Source organism: Juglans microcarpa x Juglans regia, chromosome 3D (genome assembly GCF_004785595.1).
Source record: "Juglans microcarpa x Juglans regia isolate MS1-56 chromosome 3D, Jm3101_v1.0, whole genome shotgun sequence".
NCBI lineage: Eukaryota > Viridiplantae > Streptophyta > Magnoliopsida > Fagales > Juglandaceae > Juglans > Juglans microcarpa x Juglans regia.
Window position 1 is genome coordinate 4794455 of NC_054598.1, and position 20423 is coordinate 4814877.

The following is a 20423-nucleotide window of genomic DNA, read 5'->3' on the forward strand; positions in this document are numbered from 1 at the left end:
GCCACCCCTACTTAATTCTTGGACTGGATTGTGCGGGCCGAAAGACCAGGCCCCCTACTTCCCACCCGGGACGGGGGGTGGGGTTTTCATCCCGTCCCCTACTCCCGTGATGCTGGGATGGGATGCGGGATAGATTCTCAATCCATTTTATATCTACTATTTAAAAAAAATACTATATTTTTCTTGATTTAAAAATTATTTTTAAATGTAAAAATAATTAAAAATATATTCTTAGACCTAAATTATAAATTTAAATTTTATAAATATGACTATAATTTTAAAATTTACTAGTGTATATTTTGTGTAAATTATAATTTATTAACTTTTAAACTATGTAGTTTTTAAATTTGTCAATGCATATTTTGTAAATAATTCTAACTAATTATAATATATATTTATATATACACAATTTATAAAATATAAATATATATTTATGTTTATATAATATATATATATATATATAAAAATGCATGCGGGGGCGGGGAGGGCCCTCCCCGCCACCCGCCCTAGATGAGGGGTGGGAAGCCCTGCCCTGCATGGGCGGAATTGGGTTTCCCACCCCGCCATACGGAGGCGGGGCGGATGAGAGCGGGATGGGGACTCCATTGCCCACCCCTAAAATTAAAGAGTCTTATAACTTGACCAAGCAGAGAAAAAATGAGGGTATAATTTGAGTTGACCCGTAGATAGTATTATTTTGTATTTTTTATTAAGATATGTTTAAATATAAATAATTTGAGATATGTATTTAAATATATGAAATATATTGAGATATGTTTAATTTTTTATAAAAAAGTTAAAAAAAATAATTGATCACATCAATAATTAATTTGAGATAAATTAAATAGATTTTGACATACAAATATAGCCAATATTAATTTATTTTTCCCAATTGATATTATCTGTTTAGTTAATTAATAAGATACCTTTAATTATGTATCAGCCTGTCAATACCAAAAATAGACAGAGGATCTAGGATAGGATTCGTGGCAAAATTTGTAATTACAAAGATCCGTGTTCGCAGGCTTCTTTGTTATTATTAGAGCTGATTTGAATAGTGAAATTGAATAAAAGTTAAATAAAATATTTTTATTTAAATAAAAATTAAATAAAATATTATTTTTTAATATTTTAATATTTAAAATTTTTAAAAATTTATAATAATAAAATAAAATGAAATGAAATGAAATCAAGAATCTCTCAATCCAAATTTGAAAAAATCTGCTTTTATTCTTACCTTTTTAACCTTTTTCTTCGCTGAAACAGTCTCACCGACTCTCACAGGCTCACACCCTCGCTTGGTTGATACTTGGTAGCTTCACAGTGTGAAGCCTCTCAGTTGTCGGAGCACCCAAAGGCAGACTTTTTTCTTTCCGTCAAAGCCCGCTCCAAATCCAATCTTTCGTAAGCCACTCTCTCATTCATACATACTGTTAATTCTAAGACTCCGTTTGGTTGCCGCGAAAATGATTGAGAAGTACATGAGGAAACTTGTTTCTCCGAGTCTTCGTTCAATGCTCCGGCTGATCCAAGCGTAGTTCGAACTCATTGGCTCATTTGAGTTTTTTCATGTTTGTTTCGAAAGTAAAAACAAAAGGCAACTTGCCGCTAAGATTCTGTGTTCCGTGCACTTGCATCTCCTCTGTTTTCTCCGCAATCAAGTGAGGTTTCCGTGGAATTCTCATTTCGTAATGAAATCTGATTCCGATCCGTTGTTTCCGATTCGCGTGACGTTTTCATTTGGATTAGGATTATGATGTCCTTCGATGTTGCTTGTTTTAGGTACTTGGGGGAAGTTTAAGGAAAGTCAAATACTAGGTTAGGTTGAGCTTCATTTTTACTTATCAAAAAAAAAAAAAAAGTTAGGTTGAGCTTCATAATTGTAATAATTGTGTCATCTATTTTGGGGGCGTATATAGTATTGGGTTTTTATCAAGGTTGGATTTGGTATCTAATTACAGTAGTTAAGTACGTATGGGCTACTATATTGTGAGCAGATCCGGGTTTCTCATTATCTTTTGAACTAAGGTTTGGATACGTCGTGTATTGGAAATGAGGGATAAACTAATTGACTGTTGGGTGTTAGATTCTCTTAGGTTCTGCTCCTGTCATTGATTGAGTTCCTTTGTTTTATTAATTTCTTTTGTCTCCCATACGATATAAATATGATTTCTTTTTGTAATTTATTGGCTTGAAAACTCAATCAATACTTCAATACAAAGCCTTTACAGTATACACTACTAATGCTTTCTTCATGGGCTTGAATTTCTTGGGGATAATTGGTTATAAGGTCTAACTTGCAAGATTACAATGTTTTCCATAGTTTGCTAATTCACTGGAAGAGAAATGCACATATGTAGTGTTAAGTTCATGTGGAGCAACTTGCGCACACTTCCCAACTTCAAATCTAATTGTAAAGGAAGTTTTAAAACAACATCATTTACTTTTGGAGGGCAGTTTACAATTGTTTTTCTTTCCCGAATTTTCAAAATCTTCTTCTTTTTATTTTCTACTTAGGTGTTTCTAATGTGTACTTCGTGTCTATTGGAGTAGCACCCCTTCGATTTCTACAAATATCTCAATAACTTTATAAAAAAAAGTTCTCTGAAAACTATATGTAAGCTTATGCTCTAGGGATGTTTAGACTGTGAAGCAAAAATCATTGAGCTAATTTGTTCTCAGAAGTCTTTATGATAACTGAACCATCTCGCAGCCATGAGCTTTCAAAATTTGAAAGTTCTGCTATTTTTCCTGCTATTACATGTTAATGAATTTCCCAGCTTTTCTGCACATCATTTCACATCAACAGGTTCTTTCAGTTATTTTCCAGGCTTACAATGCATATTTGTGTTACATGACAAATGAAATTTTTGAGTCTCTTCCTGACTCTTTCTGCAGGGCAAACGCTCAGTGTCCTGATTCCTCCAGTTCCACGAGTAGCTTCCTTGCATGCATTTGTTGTGCTGGTGCCGTCAGCAACTTTTACAGAAATTCCCTCCTGTAAGGGCATTTTTTGTTAACTAAACCAACTAAACCACCCTAGATTCCCCCCAGCCTAGTCTTTATCATTGCTCAAAGCGAGACTGTGTTTCATTATATGACTCCCTTGTTCCATCTTCAGGAGCTTGTTCATCTCCAAATTCTCTTTTCACAATTAACAACCCTCTGAGACCCAATACTAATGTCAAGAACATCCTAATTAGGTAAGCTATCAAACATAGGTGGTGCAGAGGTGTTGCAGCTACCTTGGGCAGGGAGGTTGTAACTAAGTTTGATACCGCATGGAAGATCATAAGCGCGTAAGTTCAACTGAGGGAAAAAGGCGCCATGAGTTAACTCCACTAAGGGCGTGTAGGGGTTTAATGTGTTTATTGGTGCTACTTTCAACTGCGTTCATAATGTTAGTGTATTTTGGCTTTTTGAGTGCTGTTATGTTGCGAATTTTCAGCATACATTACAGCAGAAAGGCAACATCCTTTTTCTTTAGTGCCTGGCTGGCTTTGTGGCCTTTTCTCTTTGAAAAGATAAACAAGACTAAAGTTGTTTTTTCTGGGGAAACTGTTCCTGCAAGGGAACGTGTTTTGCTTATTGCAAACCATAGAACCGAAGTTGATTGGATGTATTTGTGGGATCTTGCATTGCGGAAGGGAAGCCTGGGATGCATAAAGTATATTCTTAAAAGCACTTTGATGAAACTACCAGTGTTTGGTTGGGGATTTCACATATTGGAGTTCATCCCAGTGGAGAGGAAGTGGGAGGTTGACGAATCTACCATGCGCCAGATGCTTTCCACATTTAAAGATCCTCAAGATCCCCTCTGGCTTGCTCTTTTCCCAGAAGGCACTGATTTCACGTAATATCTTGTCTTTCTTCTTCTTTCTCTTTTTGGTCCTTCGAGTTGATTTGGTATTATTTTTAAATGATGAACCAGATGTATTCAGTGTATATGTACCAGAATGGAAATTGTGCTTTCTGTGCCCTATTGCTTATCCATATTAACTACTGATGTCTTTTAATTTCGTCCAACTCTTTTGTGCAGTGAGCAGAAATGCATTCGAAATCAAAAATATGCTGCTGAGAATGGCTTGCCCATCCTAAAAAATGTGTTGCTCCCAAAAACAAAGGGCTTCTGTGCCTGCTTGGAAGAGTTAAGGGACTGTTTGGATGCAGGTTGTCTTACTTGTCTATATATATTGCTTAAATGACTATTGCATCAACTCTACTTGTTATAATTTTCCATAATTTGAGTGGAAATTATTGAATATTTTGCGGTACTAGTATTTGGATGATATTTTCATTCCTGGTCCGGGGAGAAATTCTTGAAGTCTTGCTTCTAGTTTCTAATTATTATTCTTTATTGTTTCTCTTAACTAGGTGTTTCCTCTTGTATATTTCCTGTGTACTTGGCTATGCCTATTTCAATAAATAAAATCTCTTATAAAAAAAAAATATTTTTCTTAATTGTTGCTTTTTAGCGTGTAATAGAGGTGTAAAAATGCTGTCAAAGCCTGGAGATTCTAGAGCTTATGATTTGGATATCGACGATTGCAACTGGTGAAGTTGATCAAATAATATGTGAACCATAGGGTAGTATCGACACTGCTGCTCATATTATGATAAAGCTTGTTGGAGGTATTGGCCTTTGTGGATGGTTGTGGCGCTTGAGTTAAACGTTGGACTTAATGTGATTTGCTGCTATTTGTGATTTTATATTTTGAAATGTTTTTTGTTGTAATCATTTATGATCAGACTTGTATTTCAAGCCAATATTTTTCCTGAATTGTTTGCACTGGTATGGCCTTCAACATTAGACGTGATGAGAGCAGATGCAACAGAATTTGAAATGCTATACATCACTACATGCGTTGCAGGGTTGTTCTTTAATTCATATGCATATGCAGGATCATTTTGCTACAATCATTGTCTGATTGAATCTTATTACTTTCATGGTAATATGCATTCAATGTTAAAAATGAGGTATTAGAGGATACAACGTAATTGGAGTGAAAACAAATGGACATGTATAATCTGCTTTATTGTTTAGGTATGAGTGTTATTTAATCTAATCTACAAGAGCTTTTTTCTTAAATGCTGTCTCATGTCAGCATTCCATATGAAAGGTCACTATTATTTATTTAAAGGGGAATTACACATTCCACCCACAAACTATCACATATTTTTCACTTTGCACTCCAAACTATAAAGCTTTAATTTGCACCTAAACCAACTATATTATAAATTTGCACTCTCAATTTTTTCTTTTTATCTGCCAAATGTGCAAATTGAAAATATTGGTAGTTTTGTTTATACATTAAAGCTTGTAGCAGTTTGAATGCAAAGTGAAAATAGGTGGTAGTTTGTGAGAGAAAAGTTTAATTTCCCCCTATATTTGAACTCTTCACAATCCCGCTTCTAAATCTTAGCAATTCACCCTTGATGACTTTCTTCCATCTACACCTTCATATCTTATGGTATTTGTATGTACTGCAGTTTATGATATAACCATTGGCTACAAGCATCGCTGTCCATCTTTCTTGGACAATGTCTTCGGGGTAGACCCTTCCGAGGTTCATATTCATGTTCAACGCATCCCTCTCGACAATATCCCAACATCGGAAGACAAGATTTCTAGTTGGTTGATGGATACATTTCGTCTCAAAGATGAGTTACTGTCTAACTTTTATATTCAAGGCCATTTTCCACAAGAAGGAACGGAAATGGAGATCTCCACAGAGAAGTGGCTTGTCAATATTGTCCCGGTTACTGCATTGATCAGCATTTGTATTTACTTGACCTTTTTCTCATCCATCTGGTTCAAAATGTACGTGTCTTTGGTCTGTGCTTATCTGGCATCTGCAACCTACTTTAATATTCGACCGGTGCCATTTTTTGCCTTGTCAAAGCTTTTCTCTAGTATGTATTGAGCAGGAATATGAGTTCTGTTGTTGTAATTTTATGGTAGGGCCAAGGTTCATAGGTTTTAAGGTTTTTCCTCAAGTAAAGTTGGGGGACAGTCTCTGCCTCTCTGGTACAGATGATTCTGTATTGAGGGTTCCAACAATAATGTTCTCCTTCAATGGCGTTGTATGAATTATCTTTTGATCATTGATCTTGTTTGCTTCTTCCAATAATGCATTTTCCTTTTAACTTTGCCTTGGCTTTTCTCTTGTTTTGCTTTCATGCTCGCACTATATACGTTAGTATTAGTTGTACCTCAATGTGTTATTGATTTTAACAAAAAAATTTGTAAGTTAAGAGTAGAAAACAACTGTCGGACAAGAAATCTGTTTTTGTTTTTTCTTTTGGGTTCATTGACTAGATTGCAAAACAATGTACATCAGCCCAAAAAGAAGGACATGTTCCCTAAACAACATCTTGAAGTGAAATTCACTAGCACTCTTGCATTATTTTCTTAACATGAATCCAACAGCGTGGATCCATGATACAATCTAAGAATCAAGGAATAATCATCATCATAAACCACAAAGAAAACAGTTTTCTAACATAACAACAGTTGCAGGTGGATTTATAAAGCACCAAGGAGATTCATTTATGTTCTAGTGATTAGGATGTTTTATGATCCTCTGCAAAACTACAGTTCTTGCCCGCCGAATATCCCGGCTGCAAATGTCAGCTTGCACCCCCAAATCCTCAACATTCTTCATAAACACTCCTAGCTTCTTCTTAATCTCCTCTATTGCAATCGTAACAGCCTCTTCTTCAATAGCAAATTCTGCGCTCTGCAAGAGTGACTCAATCACAATTTCCAACCGATCAATGAGAACCCTGATGTTGTCCAAGTCCTTGATGGCAACATAGGTACCAACTTGCATCGAGCTAAGTATTTCCTTCTGCCCTTTCAAAGCATTTTCATAGTTCTTCCATAAGGAATCAATCCACTTTCCCATTGAGCCCACGGGGATAGACGTTGCAGCAGCCAATGCTGCTGCCACTGGTGGAGCAGCCATGGCTGCCGCCACAACTGAGCAAATCAACACAGCGGCGAATGTGGCAACAAATATCATACTTGAAACCTTCCTCCAAGCATGAATGTACTTAAGCTTCTTGTCGAGTTTCTTCTTTCTGTGTTGCAACTTCTCAAGCATAAGCATCTGCTGCTTATAAACGGACTCAAAGATTTGGAAGAATTCTTGTGTGAAAGGGTCTCCAGCTGCCTTGAAATTCTTCAACTCCTGCAATGTCCTCCCGTACCTACTCCCTCCCATTTCAGTACTTTCTTCGTCAAACTTTTGAAGCGCAACAAGAATGAGCAATTGGTTATCCCGAACCCGCTTCAGGCACTTCTCTAATGCTGTACAGAAATCTAGAGTCTGCAAACTATTTTCGAAGTACTCCTCGACGAGCTCAAATAGTTCTTGATCCTTCCATATATCTTTCTTGCATTCTAAGATGACTTTAACAACGTCCTGGTTCATCTCCAGGAGACATTCCGTGACCTCTCTCAAAGAATCAAATGAAAGGGCTCGAACTTCCACTCCCACGGCAAGAGTGTTGATGACCTGATTGGTACGCGTTTGGAGGGTGGTGTCAAAGGACTGCAAGTCTGCATCAAGCTTGCAAGCAGCCTCGTAAGAACTCAATTCACTAGTGTACTGTAAATTGGTACTGAGATTGATAGCCGTGGAAGTTTCAGGGGCCTTTTTGCTCATATGGCCTCCCATGACTTTGATTCTTAGATCTGAAGAAACCAAGCACAGAACAAAAAACCAGATTCAATTCAGAAACTCTGCAGATGCTTGAGCTTGCTTTTCAAAACCCCTTGTTTATCCTCGCCAACCAGCAGCTTAACTTTCGTCTATGTCGAGACAGAGAACGACAACCAAATTTCTGAGTGCAGATTTCCTAGAAGTACATAAATATATATATATATATATATATGATGAACAAAATCCAATCCAAGTTTCCCAGCTAATAAATAGAATAATTAGCATACATATCAGAACAAACCCACTTCACCAAACTGAATCTAAAGCTAAAACTTCGTGTGCATGACCTTCCTAGTTGGCAAACTTGATCGCCACAGATGAGAGTGCGGAGATTTTTTTTCAAGATTTTGAAACCGACCGGAAAGGATCAGACCAAGAAAAGGATAGAGAACTAAGAACCTTGGCAAGTTGAAAGAATCTTAGAGAAACGACGAAGAGAATGGTCGATCTAATTAGAGACGGATATAGTTTAAAAGGAGGGAAGCAATATAAAGGAAGGTCTGGATCATAAATTGAGGTGAATGAAGAAGCTTGAAGAGAGCTGCAACTGTTGGGGACAAAGAGATGTGGGGGTGGTGGAGGAGATCTGGGAATAGCTTGCACGCATGAGATAAATGAGAGAGTTGGGCAATGTAAGACGCAGGAAGCAATATGTATCTCCTTCTCTCTCTTGCTTTTTTTCCAGTTTTAACGCGCAAAGCAACTGTTACCAAAGAGAAGGGAGACCTGGAGCTAAGATAAAGCGGACATAAAGGCGGCAGAAGCTTCGGTTCTAAGACTTCGGTAATAACATAGAAGAAAACACAAGTCTTTGATTCGAGAAAAACAAGGGTATTGGTTGATGAACTGCCAAGGAAGCCAAAGAACATTAATACCGAAATCTTTTTTCTTTTTTAATTGGAGAAAATATTATCTTTCATCCTAAATATTACAATTCACTATAACAAAAATTATTATTTATAACTTGTTAATGGCTTAATTTTGCACAACAGACGGAAAAAGAAGAAATAATCATTCCCGACTCACGATGGTGATTCAAACTTCGATTCGGTGCTCTTCGCGTTCATTCACATAATAAATAAATGAATAAAAATAAATAAAGAGATATATAATTATTTACGTGATTCGTCATAATGCCTAATTGAGATATATGTGAAGCTATAAGAGATTGTAAAATTACTCATTATAGTAGATTTTACCTCCTAAACAACCCGTAGATGTAGGCATTATGTCGAATAACGTAAATCTATGTGTCACTCTTTATTTAGTTTTATTTGCTTATTTATTATTTATTATATGGATGAATGCAAATAGTACAGTATCGAAGTCCGAATCACCATCGTGAGTCGATGATGATTCTTTCCTCCTTCCGGTCTGTTGTGCAAAATTAAGGCATTAGGATGGCTCTACTCCCACCACTGGGGCTCCCGTTAGTTGATTTTAGTTTTTTTTTGCTTTTTTTTTTTACATGTATATTTTTAACACTTTTAAATAATTTTTTAAAAAAATCACAATATTATTAAAAAAATACTTACTTAATTATTAAGTAAAATAATAAAAAAATAAAATCCAGCAGTAACCCCCAGCAAGAGGAGTAGATTTATCCTAAGGCATTAACATAACTAGTTATATGCTACAATAATTTGTTATCAAAAAGAATTTATTTTCACTGCAAATAGTTATTCTTATCGCAAATAACTCATCATAAATATATATATATATTTTTTCGTAGTGATGATTCATTTGCTAACAAATATTCATTTTAAATATTATGAATATATGTGTAGATGATTTTTCTCTCTTTGTTCTTTTATTATGCATTTTCAATATAAGGTTGAAGTTGATATCTGTTGGTCATTCTAAGAAAAAGATAGAGAGATAAAGCTTAAAATAATTAAATTCAAGCGAAGATGTATTTTTATTTTTTATTTTCTCATGCTAGAAACTTATCCCCGCAAATATATCATGGTTCATGGAACACTTGTTGGGAAGCTTAGAAGGAAGTTATTGAAAAGGTGAACATTGAGGAGGCCCTGTTCTCGTCACTTCCAAGGGATTTATGACACAAGATATTCGAAAGAAAAAGGCCTATAATTGTTTTCTCCAAACCCTTTTTTATCTTCTGAAGAGCATTTTCCTGGTATTTAGATATCTCTATAGCTTTTGAAGCATTAACTTTTCCCATTAAATTTTCCAAAGTATTTGTTGATCTTCAAGATAATAATGTGGAACAGACACTAAAATGGTCAAGCATCAAACTATAAAAAGAAAGAAAAAAAAAAAAACATTATCCGAGTATTACATCCAACATGTTAATGGCTGAAATTCATCATTCATCCCCCCCATGCATACATGCAAACAATTACAAGAAAAATGAAATATACCTTATTTTGATTGCATGCAGTTCTCGAATGATCAGAGCAATTCACAGCCTCAAAGGAATTATATATATATATATATAGAGAGAGAGAGAGAGAGAGAGAGAGAGAGAGAGAGAGTTTGCAAAGGGCGTTCAGATAGTTTTTTTTTTTTTTTTTTTTGAGCCGGCGTTCAGATAGTTAAATATGATTGCAGCTATAATATGAATGTATGTTTATACTGAATATTCTAGAAATTCAAAAGATGACTTGGTGTCTAAGAATCAACTTGCCCATTTAAGTGCATCTGTATCCAAAGAAATTTACAAGAATGTACGCGACTAGTGTATATGATATGTCTAATTTTTAATAGTTAAGATTGTATTATAACATGCGTAAAAAAAAAAAAAAAAAAAAAAGTTTCACTGTAAAAAGTTATAATTTCTATATATATCTCACTTTTTTTTTTTAAAGAAGTCAGATAATATGAATTTTTGGAGATATAAAAAAATATCATGAAAAATAATATCAATATATATATATATATGAGTATTAGATTGTATTGTTTAAGTCAAATTGTTTGTCTTTGTTAGTTTAAAATGAGTAATGCTACTCATTATCTTAATTTTTATCATTCTATTATCATCTCGTGATGTGATATTAGATATTTAAAAATTATTTATTATATTATATTTATAAATTTATCATTTGATATTACGTTATAAAATAATAATAAGATAATGAAAATTAAGATGATGACTAGATTTACTCGCTTAAAATACCGAAAACATATGGAGAAAAAAAATCCTTTAAACAAATCGGAAAAATGGCGATGTTGTAATTTCAAAGTAAGGCAGGGTTGTTTTTGGTGGAGAGACTCCGTATGGCACGAGGAAAGCGAAACCAAAAAGCAAGTCCTAATCGGCTAATCCGATGACAGCACTACAATGGTCCCAAAAAACCCTCTCGTTTTTCTGGGTGGGGCTGTTATAACCACACTCCTCCACCTGACGCGTAAGCTCACAATACGTGTCGACGAGTAATTAATTGGGTGCCGCCTTTTAGTGATTTCAAATTATTATTCCACGCTACGGCAACAAAACTCTTCCAGTCACGTGTTTTTTGTGACAGGTCACAGTTCGCTCTTTTTTTTTTTTTTACTTAAAATATGACTTTTTTTTTTTTAAATATCTTATCTTTTTTTATTTTATCTTATTTAATTTTTTTAATTTTTTAATTTTTAATATAAAATAAAATAAATAATTCAATTTTTTTAAATTTTAAAATAAAAATAATATTAAAAATATATTATAATAATACTTTATTTAATTTTTTAATTTTAATTTCAATCCACATTACCTTAATTACGAAAACAAATAAGAACTTAATCTTTTTTCTTTATGCTTTCGCAAAATAACAATTTCACTGAAAAAATAATAATGATATTTATATTGGATTCGAACCAACCATCCCCTTTATCAAAAAATAAAAAGTAATAATGATATTCATATTAATTTTTTTTTTCTTTTTATTTCAAGTTTTATATAATTACTAGAGATTGTAATTAATCAGTTCAGTCCGGTCAAAGATATATTTTTGGTCTGGACCCGTGGTACCTCTGGATCGGACCATATACTATATTATCTATTGATTCGGTTGCTCTATTTGGTTTGAACTCATGCAAAATATATATCATATCACTATCTTATTTTCATTTCACTATATATGATATGACGCATTTATCACTATTAAATAATCATTTATTATATGATTTTTTATCATATAATGGTGATAAATATGATATATCTTACATAATAAGATGAAAATAAGATGGTAGTATGATGTATAGCATTCCTCGTAATAGTATATTTAATATTTTATATGGTCAATAATCATAGATTATATGAAATTTATTAAAAAAATTATATATGTAATTCGGTGTCCGATCGGGGTGAAACCTAATTTCTACCCATTTAAAATATATTTATAAAAATAAACTGCAATAAATGTTAATATATGCGTGTCCTTATTCTTAAATGTTGGGGAGGAAGATCTCAGAAAAATTCTCAAATTAGTTAATAAAAAATAATAAAATACAAAAAAAAAAACGGCTTCAAATAGATCATGCTGGTTTCATAATATTATTTTAGCATGCTCCAGTAAATTCTCACCACTCGATTATTTTTTACTCAATCCAGTATTGGACGTACGACCGGGAGATGCACTTCGTTGAGGTGTTTTCTGTCTAAGAAATGTTATTTATTATTTCCGCACCAAATATTTGATTTATCATTTTTTATTTTTCTATTTAAATATATATATATTTATATATCAATATGTATGTGTTTAAATAAAAAAGATAAAATAACAAATCATATATTAGTGTGTAATGTAGAAAATAATAAAGGTAATTTTTCTTTATATATAGACTACTTATAATCTCCCGTTGTTAGAGGCCGGCCAGCTATTTTATCATGGAAAAATACTATTCTTACCGCTAATTTTTACCGTTGTGAGTTTTTAATTTTTATTTACTTAATGATTAAGTAAGTATTTTTTAATAATATTATGAATTTTTTATTTTTTAAAATATATTTAAATGTGTTAAAAAATACATGTAAAAAAATTTTTTAAAAAAAAAAAAAACTCATCCAAAACCACTAGCGGGAGCCCCAGCGAGAGCTCCCAGCGGTGGAAGTAGCACCGCTCTTTATCATGAACACATGGTAGGTGGGTGAGAAGACCCATTTGCCATGTGAAACTTATCCGAAAGATTAGTTTTTCATTTTTATTTTTATTTTTATAAATACTATCTATACTTACGATTTTATTTATATAAACATAATGTGTCAAATATACATTTTAGAATTTGAAATTTAAAATCTAAATTTAAAAAAATATTGATAACATAGAACTGTTGTTCAATACGTATAATATTGTCTTAAAATTATATATGCGTGTAGCGCACTAATTTTCTTTTTTATCACAAAATCAAGTATTAGTAATCAATAGAAACACATAGACCAATATATACAATAGAGCTTTGATATTCATCATCTCCACATATCACACTTTTTTTTTTTTTTTGGTTTTTTTCTTCATAAACTAATTAATTTCTTCTACTTATCATCCATATACTACACATTTGATAAGAAAAAAAATAAAATAAAAAATATTTGTAGTGCATGCATGTGTCATGTGAGGATGATGAATAGAATATATATATTTATATATGCATATATATATATATACATGCGCCTAAGCTAAGGATTGTAGAAGGGATATTAGGCAATGTTTTGAATACCGTACCGGACAGCGTACCGGTCAAGGCACTGGAACGAAATATTTCGGTACCGGTACCGTTTCGGGATAGCGTTTCGGGATAACGTTTCGGGATAGTCGATCTATAAATAAATTATATATATAAATATATATAAAAATTATATTCTAAAATAATAGTCTATATATAAATAAATTATATACAAATACATATATATATAAATTATAAATAGTCTAGTCTGAATTGAGGGTTAAAAAATAAGTTTGTAGTTTGAAAAAACGAAAAAAAAAAAAAAAAAATAGAGGCCGAAATATCGGCCGGTACCGGCCGAAATATAGGCCGGTACAGGCCGAAATTGAGGCCGGTATGACCGGTACCGGCCGGTACAGCCGGTATTTTTGCCGGTACGGAACAGGTATAGTACCTGTACCGGCCGGACGGCCGAAACGAAAAATTTCGGCCGTACCAGCCGGTACGGTACGAAATTTAAATCTTTGATATTAGGTCCCTTGGTTATAACTTATAAACCCACGACTAGAGGACAAGTTCAGCCTATGGGCTCGAGATTGGAGAACTTACTCTCTAGGAGCTCACGTGACCTATGGGCCTAACCGTGTAATATAATAATGCCAATAGATCAAGATGGTTATCTCGTCCATTTATTACGGAATAATTAGTACCTATCTATATCTTCATAACCTCTATATATAAATAACATCTATAGGTAATAAAGTTCTAACTTTTGGCTAATATACTCATATTAAGATCACGCTTCTCTAACTTAGGCATCGGAGCTCCCCTCGACGCCTATTGCCACTCTCTCATCTGTTGCAGGTCATCCGAGCAATTGGTGGTGTAAAACACGTCATCTATAGATTGTGTGATTAACATTAGTCAAACTGGACTCACTAATACCCTTTTGCCGATTCTCCCATTTTGCATTGCAATGAATAAATGAATATTGAAGTTTCATGGAGGATTATTAATCATGTGTTCTTTGCGTTCTTGTTTATCCCGGCCTTGATCAATATCAGAACTTTGCATGTGAAACATGGAATTGATCTTATACACCAGTACCAGATCGTGTCATAAGGGGTGTGTGTGTGTGTGTGTATAGGATTGGTAAAAATTAACATGATGGCTGGATTTAATTAAAACAAACTTGAGCGCGAGATCAGTACGTATATGCAGTACGTACGCATAATAAGTTTGGAGGCCATGAAGATTCAAAAGATAAGCAAACCATCCAGAACCATATCTTAACAAGAGTACTGTTTATTACATAACGACGACGTACGAAAAAGCAAGACATGAAAACAAACTAGCAAACAAGCTGAAAGCAACAGCCGCACGAGTACGTGCATGATCATAATAAAACACATGAACAAGCTCTAGCACAAAGAAGATCCGGAAAAACTACGACAGAGAGATAGTACATGATGAATATATAAATTAAGCGGGCCGGGATACATATCATGTTTTAGCATATAATATATTAATTTGAGCAATGGAACTGGGGAAGATTGCATTTAGCGGGGAGCTCAAAGGCGAGGTTGGGGTCAATTCCGTAGAGATTAAACAGCCTGGAGTTCTTGAAAAGGCAGAGGCACTGCATGTCAGCATTGGAGAGAGCCGAGCAACAGGCGGCTGAGGGAGGAACTGGGAATAGGCCGCTCACCGATGGCTCACATGCCTTGAGACCCTCTTTTGTCATGCGGCATAATGTCTGACCATTGGCCAACATGATGGTCTCAGATCCCATCATGACCATGAACACAACCATTAATGCAACAAAGACTAGCTTTTTGTATCCACCTTCCATATTGCTCAAACAGCTCAGCTCTTTACTTCGTTTGGAGTTCAAGAGAGTGATGGCTATGTACGTATCTAATTAACTGGCCACTTATATAAGCAAAATGGGATAAGCAATAATTGAGAAAAATACTATTTTATCATCGTTTAGTCATCATAATATATCTTTTTAGTATAAATAATTAGGTCGTTTAGTTGGAGGGACGCAAAATATATCTTTTCAGCTCGTGACTGCATGCAGTTCGGAGTTCGCAAAAGTTGGGATTACAATGGGCGGTACTGTCACGGGTGGTACAGTAGTGGTGTAAGGGGTTTTGTGTTTTGTGGGAACTTTATATGGACCGAATAGTTTATGGAAAAAGGCATCTTCTGTATGGTGGCATGTGAACCTCACAGACCATGTGCCATTTTATTTCGTGATAATATTATACAAAAATCAATTAGTTTATGAAAAAAAAAACTAAAAAAAATTGAAAATAAAAATAAAAATAGTGTGTTGTGTGGTGTGTAGGAATGATGAAATAGTAAAGCTCATATACATATATATATATATACACATACTAGGGAACAGTCTCAGATGCGTTAGCCTAAAAATGCACTCGACATAATGATTTAAATAAAAAAAAAAGTAAAAAAATCAGTAGTTTACTTGTTTGAAAAAAGAAAATACAAGATTAAAGAAAAATAAAAAATCAATATTAAAAAAATTAAAACTTAGCAAAATATGAGTATTGGTCTGCATCCGTATTGGATTATCTATCTACTCTCTATATAATAATAAAATATTATTAATTTAATAATAAGAGTCTTTTGGTAAAATAAGATGATCCTTCATTAAATTCTACAAGAGGGCTACGCGTCAACTGGTCAAAAATTTTAAAAACCTTTTGATAAAACAAGAAAAGTTAACGAAAAATAACAAAAATTACTATTTATAGTTAGATAGCTATTTATTATAATAGAGTAGATATAATTAAATACGTGTGAGTCAGTCTGCATACCTTCTAACTTAATCCCTTGTACGTCTTTGCAATACACAATTCGAATGGGCATGCATGATTATATACGATGAGTTTTAAAGATAACTTGTCATGGGTTATTTTATTTATTTTATAATAAAAAGAATTTTAAAATAAATTTAACATATCAATTCACGTTAATTTATAACGTAATTTTATAATTAATTTGAAAGATATCAAGCATTTTCCATTGTATTAGCTAGGTTCTTATAAAATAATTTTCGAAAGTGTTAATTACTTAATTTCAAATTATCACAATTTCTTCAGTCATCGATATATATACATGCACACGTGCGTGCCCACACACACATGGATATATGGGAGCTAGCACGAAGGGCGCTTAATCAATGCTTCTCTCACGTAATTCTCTTTTGTGCCTATTGCAATTTGTTAAATAGACTGTCCAATCCTTGTCACTATCACTTAAAGAAAAATATTTAATTTTTTTTTCTCAACAAAGAAAAACATTTAATTACATGCAAACATAATAACAAAAACTAAAGGGTAGAATTAAATGCAAACATAATAACAAAAACTAAAGACTACTTCTACAGTCCCCGCTCACCCCTCCCGCTCAACATGGCATGCCATGTGTCATGCCACGTGTAATTATATATATATATTTAAAAAAAGGAGTAGGAGGAAAGGAACTAAACGTAACTTTTTCAGTTTTCAATGTATTTTTCTTTTCTGTGAATTCCAGCGATATCAGCCTCAACATCGAGACTTTTTATTGACTCTGAGACTTTTTATTATTTTTTTCTCATTTCTGTGTGAGTTCTCCAGCAACATTGGCCTCCAAAAGCAACGGTCTTCATGTGAAGATAGCTTAGATTTTTTGTTGGTTCGAAATTTTTTGTTGGACTTAGATTTTTAAGTCCAATTTGTGAAAAAAATAAAAACAGATCAAAAGTCATTTCTTTCATATGAGAACCAAACACACAAAAAGCAATAGAAAAAAAATAAAAAAGCACATATCAGAGAGGGCATTTGAGCTCAAGACCCAGTTTCTGAATAATAATAACTCAAAAAAATAAATCCACTAGAAATACATTTAGAAATCACAACCCCAAAAATATATGTAGAGGAAAGATGATGTGGAGGAGAGACGATTCTGAATAAGGAATTGGGATGGAAGTGCCTTTTGGACGATGTGGAAGAAGGCCTCTAGCTAAGATTTTGAAGAAGGATCTGGAATCTGGAATGTGGATGATGGGTAAGGGCTATAGGATTTGGGATTTTGAAGAAGGCTTTTGGACATTGGGTAAGGGCTGTAACCAAATTTTGTTTTTTAAATATTTAATATTCTTACACGTGAGTATTCCACGTCAAGTGGGAGGGGCCAGCGGTGAGACTAGTATTTCTCAAAATGAAATTCGAATATAAATTTAAGAAAAAGCACGAGATCAATACAATCTATGAACACTTGTTTATGTATAGAGTCGAACATATAAGGGAATTTTCCCTCCTATCGGCCTGTATAGCAAGCCCACGAGAGAAGTAAGTTAGAGAGCCCGAACAAGTCCAACCAAGCCCAACAACCCTCTACTAAAATGAGTCAAGAGGCCTCTGTAGAGTACTCGACCCATAAGCAAAACCTATCGATGAAGCAACCCACGCGTAGGGAAAGCGGACGACAGGGGCAGATGGGACTCGCCGCCCTGACACTACCCCAATGACACCTTATCCTTAGGAACCTATGCAGGCAAGTGGGCAGCAAATATGGATAACCCTTAATCTCCTCACAGCAGGTATAGAGGGGCTTAACTTGGAATGTTCGCAGGGCAAAGTGAGTTAGGGAGCCACGCCGCATCAATGACGCCACTTCCTAGACTTCATGCTGCATTAATGACGCTGTCCCAGAAGCCACGCCACATTAAATGATTTTGACTAAACGAATAGTGAAAATGATATAGGCTCCTCATACTCAGGTACAAGCTGTCCCCACCAGAAACTTAGTATAAAAGTCGACCCCAGTACAAAGAACTATCTCTGATTCCTCTAACCTCACACACAAATTACTAAGGAGATATACTAACTTTAATATTAGAAACTCCCCAACCTCCACCAAAGCTCCTTCACTCTCTGTGTTTTCTTAATTTTGTAGGTGAAAGACTCAAGATTCGAGTTGTTGAAACATGACTCAAAGACGTACGAAACACGACATTAACATAACACAACATTAATTACAATAAAGTCTACTTGATGCTTTAACTATATTTATCCTAAGTTTGAGAAAAGAAAAAAAAAAAAAAACACAATCTGCGAATCCATTACATTAAATGTTGTTTATGGACAGTAACGAAGGCAACAATAATAGAGAAAATTAGACTCAATCCAATCCTTGAAACTCCCACTTATAATGCCATTAGACCACGTGCCTCATTTTTGGAGGTTATGGAAAGTTAATTGAAAGTATAAAACATCACATGGCAAAGATTCATAAAGAAATCTATTGAAATAAATAAATAAGTTTTTCTATTATATATATTTAAAATAATTAATTAAGTTCAATGTCTTAACCACGGAGTCAATTTGTGGAAATTTTAGTGTCGTTTAGATTTGAAAATGAGTTGAGATACGTTATAAATAGTAGTGAGATAAATTATAAATAATAATGAAATTTGTGAGTTAAAGTTGATGAATAGTAATGAGTTAAGTTGAGATAAATTGCGAATATAAAGCTCTCAAATTTTTTAAGATAAGACTGTCTTTAATATTTAATGCAATTAGAGTGTTAGAAAAGAAAAACTAAGGAAAAATGAAGGACAAATCCTAAATTATGAGGGTTTAGGGTTAGGGTTTGGTTTTCGGGTCCGTCGCCAGGGACTATAAAAACCCAACACACACACACGGACGTCAAAGGTTCCACATTCCCGTCTTAAAGCGCAGCCAAAAAGTAGTATCGTTGAGAGCTTCTTGCTTCCAACCTGTGGTAAAATATTTCTGATCTTCTCGATCTCTTTCAATTCGCACAAATTGTTTCAATGCCAATCGGATGCGCCTTTTCTCCGAAGTCTTATTATAGTTTAAACTTTACAGATCTCTTTCTGTATACGATAGATAGAGGTGCCTTCATAATCCCAGATAAGCTAAAGCTTCGGTGCTTACCTGATTCATGGGAGGCAGAAAGCAAAGTTGGGAAGTTTCGCTGATTAACGCCTACTTTTTTATTCATCGCTTTGAGGCGTTTACTTAGTAACTTCGCCATACATGCATTTCAATTTTCCATTTTCCCCCTTTGTTGTCCTTCCAAGTATGAAAATCGATTCTTTGAAACCCCCAAGTTTCTTTTTATTTTTCCCTTGAGTTGTGTGAACCTACCTACGTACCCGACTTGGCTTTTGCTGCGGTTGGCTAAATGCAGAAGCAATATATTTTCTTATATATATATATATAGCGTCTCTTGTTTGCCTTTTCAATCGGACGTCGATTCATTCATGACCTGCTCGTTTGAAGTTTGAAACCTTAACCACACACACTCGTTAATTTAAAACTTTCTAGCCGTAACCTTCAAAATAATAATATAATAATATATTTTAATAATAATATATTTCTTTCATATTTTACAATTATGTTAACATACGTTAATTAATAATAATATTTCTTCATTCACATAATTTAAAACTGAACACAAAAATAAAATGAAAGGGCATTCGGAAAAAATGAAAATTGTGAAAAATAAAAATTGAAAAGCAAAACAGTTGAGGTAATTTTTACAATAAAATATTACTAGGTAATTTTTACAATAAAATATTACTTTTGAATATGACCAGGACATCTTCAAATTTAAAAATATACTTAAAATTATTATTGATCATAGTTCAAACTTTTACTTTTTAAAAAAGTCGATGTAAATCATTTTATCTACATTTCTTTAAATTTTGAAACAGCCAATGCCAGTGCTCCATTTGATGTTTGGATTCATGTAAATAGTTTGGTCTAAAAATTTATAAAAAATCTCCCAAGTGTGAATGGGACAGCCTTCTATGTACCTTTGCTTTCCACCATATGTAATTTAATTTCTAAAATTCAAATTTTAATCTTGGTATTAATGTTATCGTCAAAATATCAGAATCATTGTGATTCCAAACATGCATTAAAACACGTACACATACAAAAACATTAGATAGTCATAAATTATACAAGTATCTCGTATTTGTTTTAAAATAGAGTGAAATTAAATATTATAAAATATTCTTTTTATATTTATTTACCTTTTTAAAAA

The 20423-nt window shown here is 33.7% G+C and overlaps 3 protein-coding genes and 1 non-coding gene across 14 annotated transcripts; 2 read left to right on the forward strand and 2 right to left on the reverse strand.

Annotated features, from left to right (window-relative positions):
• Positions 1-1242: 1242 nt before the first annotated feature.
• LOC121254519 (probable 1-acyl-sn-glycerol-3-phosphate acyltransferase 5) lies at positions 1243-6154 on the forward strand. 11 transcript variants are annotated; one of them, XM_041154600.1, is made up of 6 exons: positions 1244-1404; positions 2899-3000; positions 3204-3299; positions 3449-3853; positions 4040-4170; positions 5491-6154. In XM_041154600.1, the coding sequence occupies exons 4-6, from the start codon at positions 3618-3620 to the stop codon at positions 5922-5924; spliced, it is 801 nt and encodes a 266-aa protein (XP_041010534.1). In that variant the 5' UTR covers positions 1244-1404; positions 2899-3000; positions 3204-3299; positions 3449-3617; the 3' UTR covers positions 5925-6154. The 11 variants fall into 11 exon arrangements, with proteins under 11 accessions (XP_041010523.1, XP_041010524.1, XP_041010534.1 ...); XM_041154589.1 differs by having other exon boundaries at positions 1243-1404; positions 3122-3853; XM_041154590.1 differs by having other exon boundaries at positions 1243-1404; positions 3204-3853.
• A 120-nt stretch (positions 6155-6274) lies between these two features.
• LOC121254520 (UPF0496 protein At4g34320-like) lies at positions 6275-8743 on the reverse strand. The gene has a single exon (XM_041154601.1). It carries the CDS (start codon positions 7680-7682, stop codon positions 6558-6560), a length of 1125 nt encoding a protein of 374 aa, XP_041010535.1. The 5' UTR covers positions 7683-8743; the 3' UTR covers positions 6275-6557.
• A 6116-nt stretch (positions 8744-14859) lies between these two features.
• On the reverse strand, positions 14860-15186 carry LOC121254290 (putative lipid-transfer protein DIR1). The gene has a single exon (XM_041154273.1). It carries the CDS (start codon positions 15184-15186, stop codon positions 14860-14862), a length of 327 nt encoding a protein of 108 aa, XP_041010207.1.
• Positions 15187-19275: 4089 nt separating this feature from the next.
• LOC121256776 lies at positions 19276-19412 on the forward strand. The gene has a single exon (XR_005939069.1). It is a non-coding gene; the product is annotated as a small nucleolar RNA snoR83 (small nucleolar RNA).
• The last annotated feature ends 1011 nt before the right edge of the window (positions 19413-20423 follow it).

Excerpts from the sequence above, each read along its gene's own strand:
- LOC121254520 (XM_041154601.1), bottom strand. The coding sequence starts at position 7,682 with ATGGGAGGCCATATGAGCAAAAAGGCCCCTGAAACTTCCACGGCTATC.
- LOC121254519 (XM_041154589.1), top strand. The coding sequence starts at position 3,282 with ATGGAAGATCATAAGCGCGTAAGTTCAACTGAGGGAAAAAGGCGCCAT. Across the intron at positions 3,854-4,039 it reads CCAGAAGGCACTGATTTCAC|TGAGCAGAAATGCATTCGAA; the intron begins GTAATATCTTGT and ends TCTTTTGTGCAG. Across the intron at positions 4,171-5,490 it reads AAGGGACTGTTTGGATGCAG|TTTATGATATAACCATTGGC; the intron begins GTTGTCTTACTT and ends TATGTACTGCAG.
- LOC121254290 (XM_041154273.1), bottom strand. The coding sequence starts at position 15,186 with ATGGAAGGTGGATACAAAAAGCTAGTCTTTGTTGCATTAATGGTTGTG.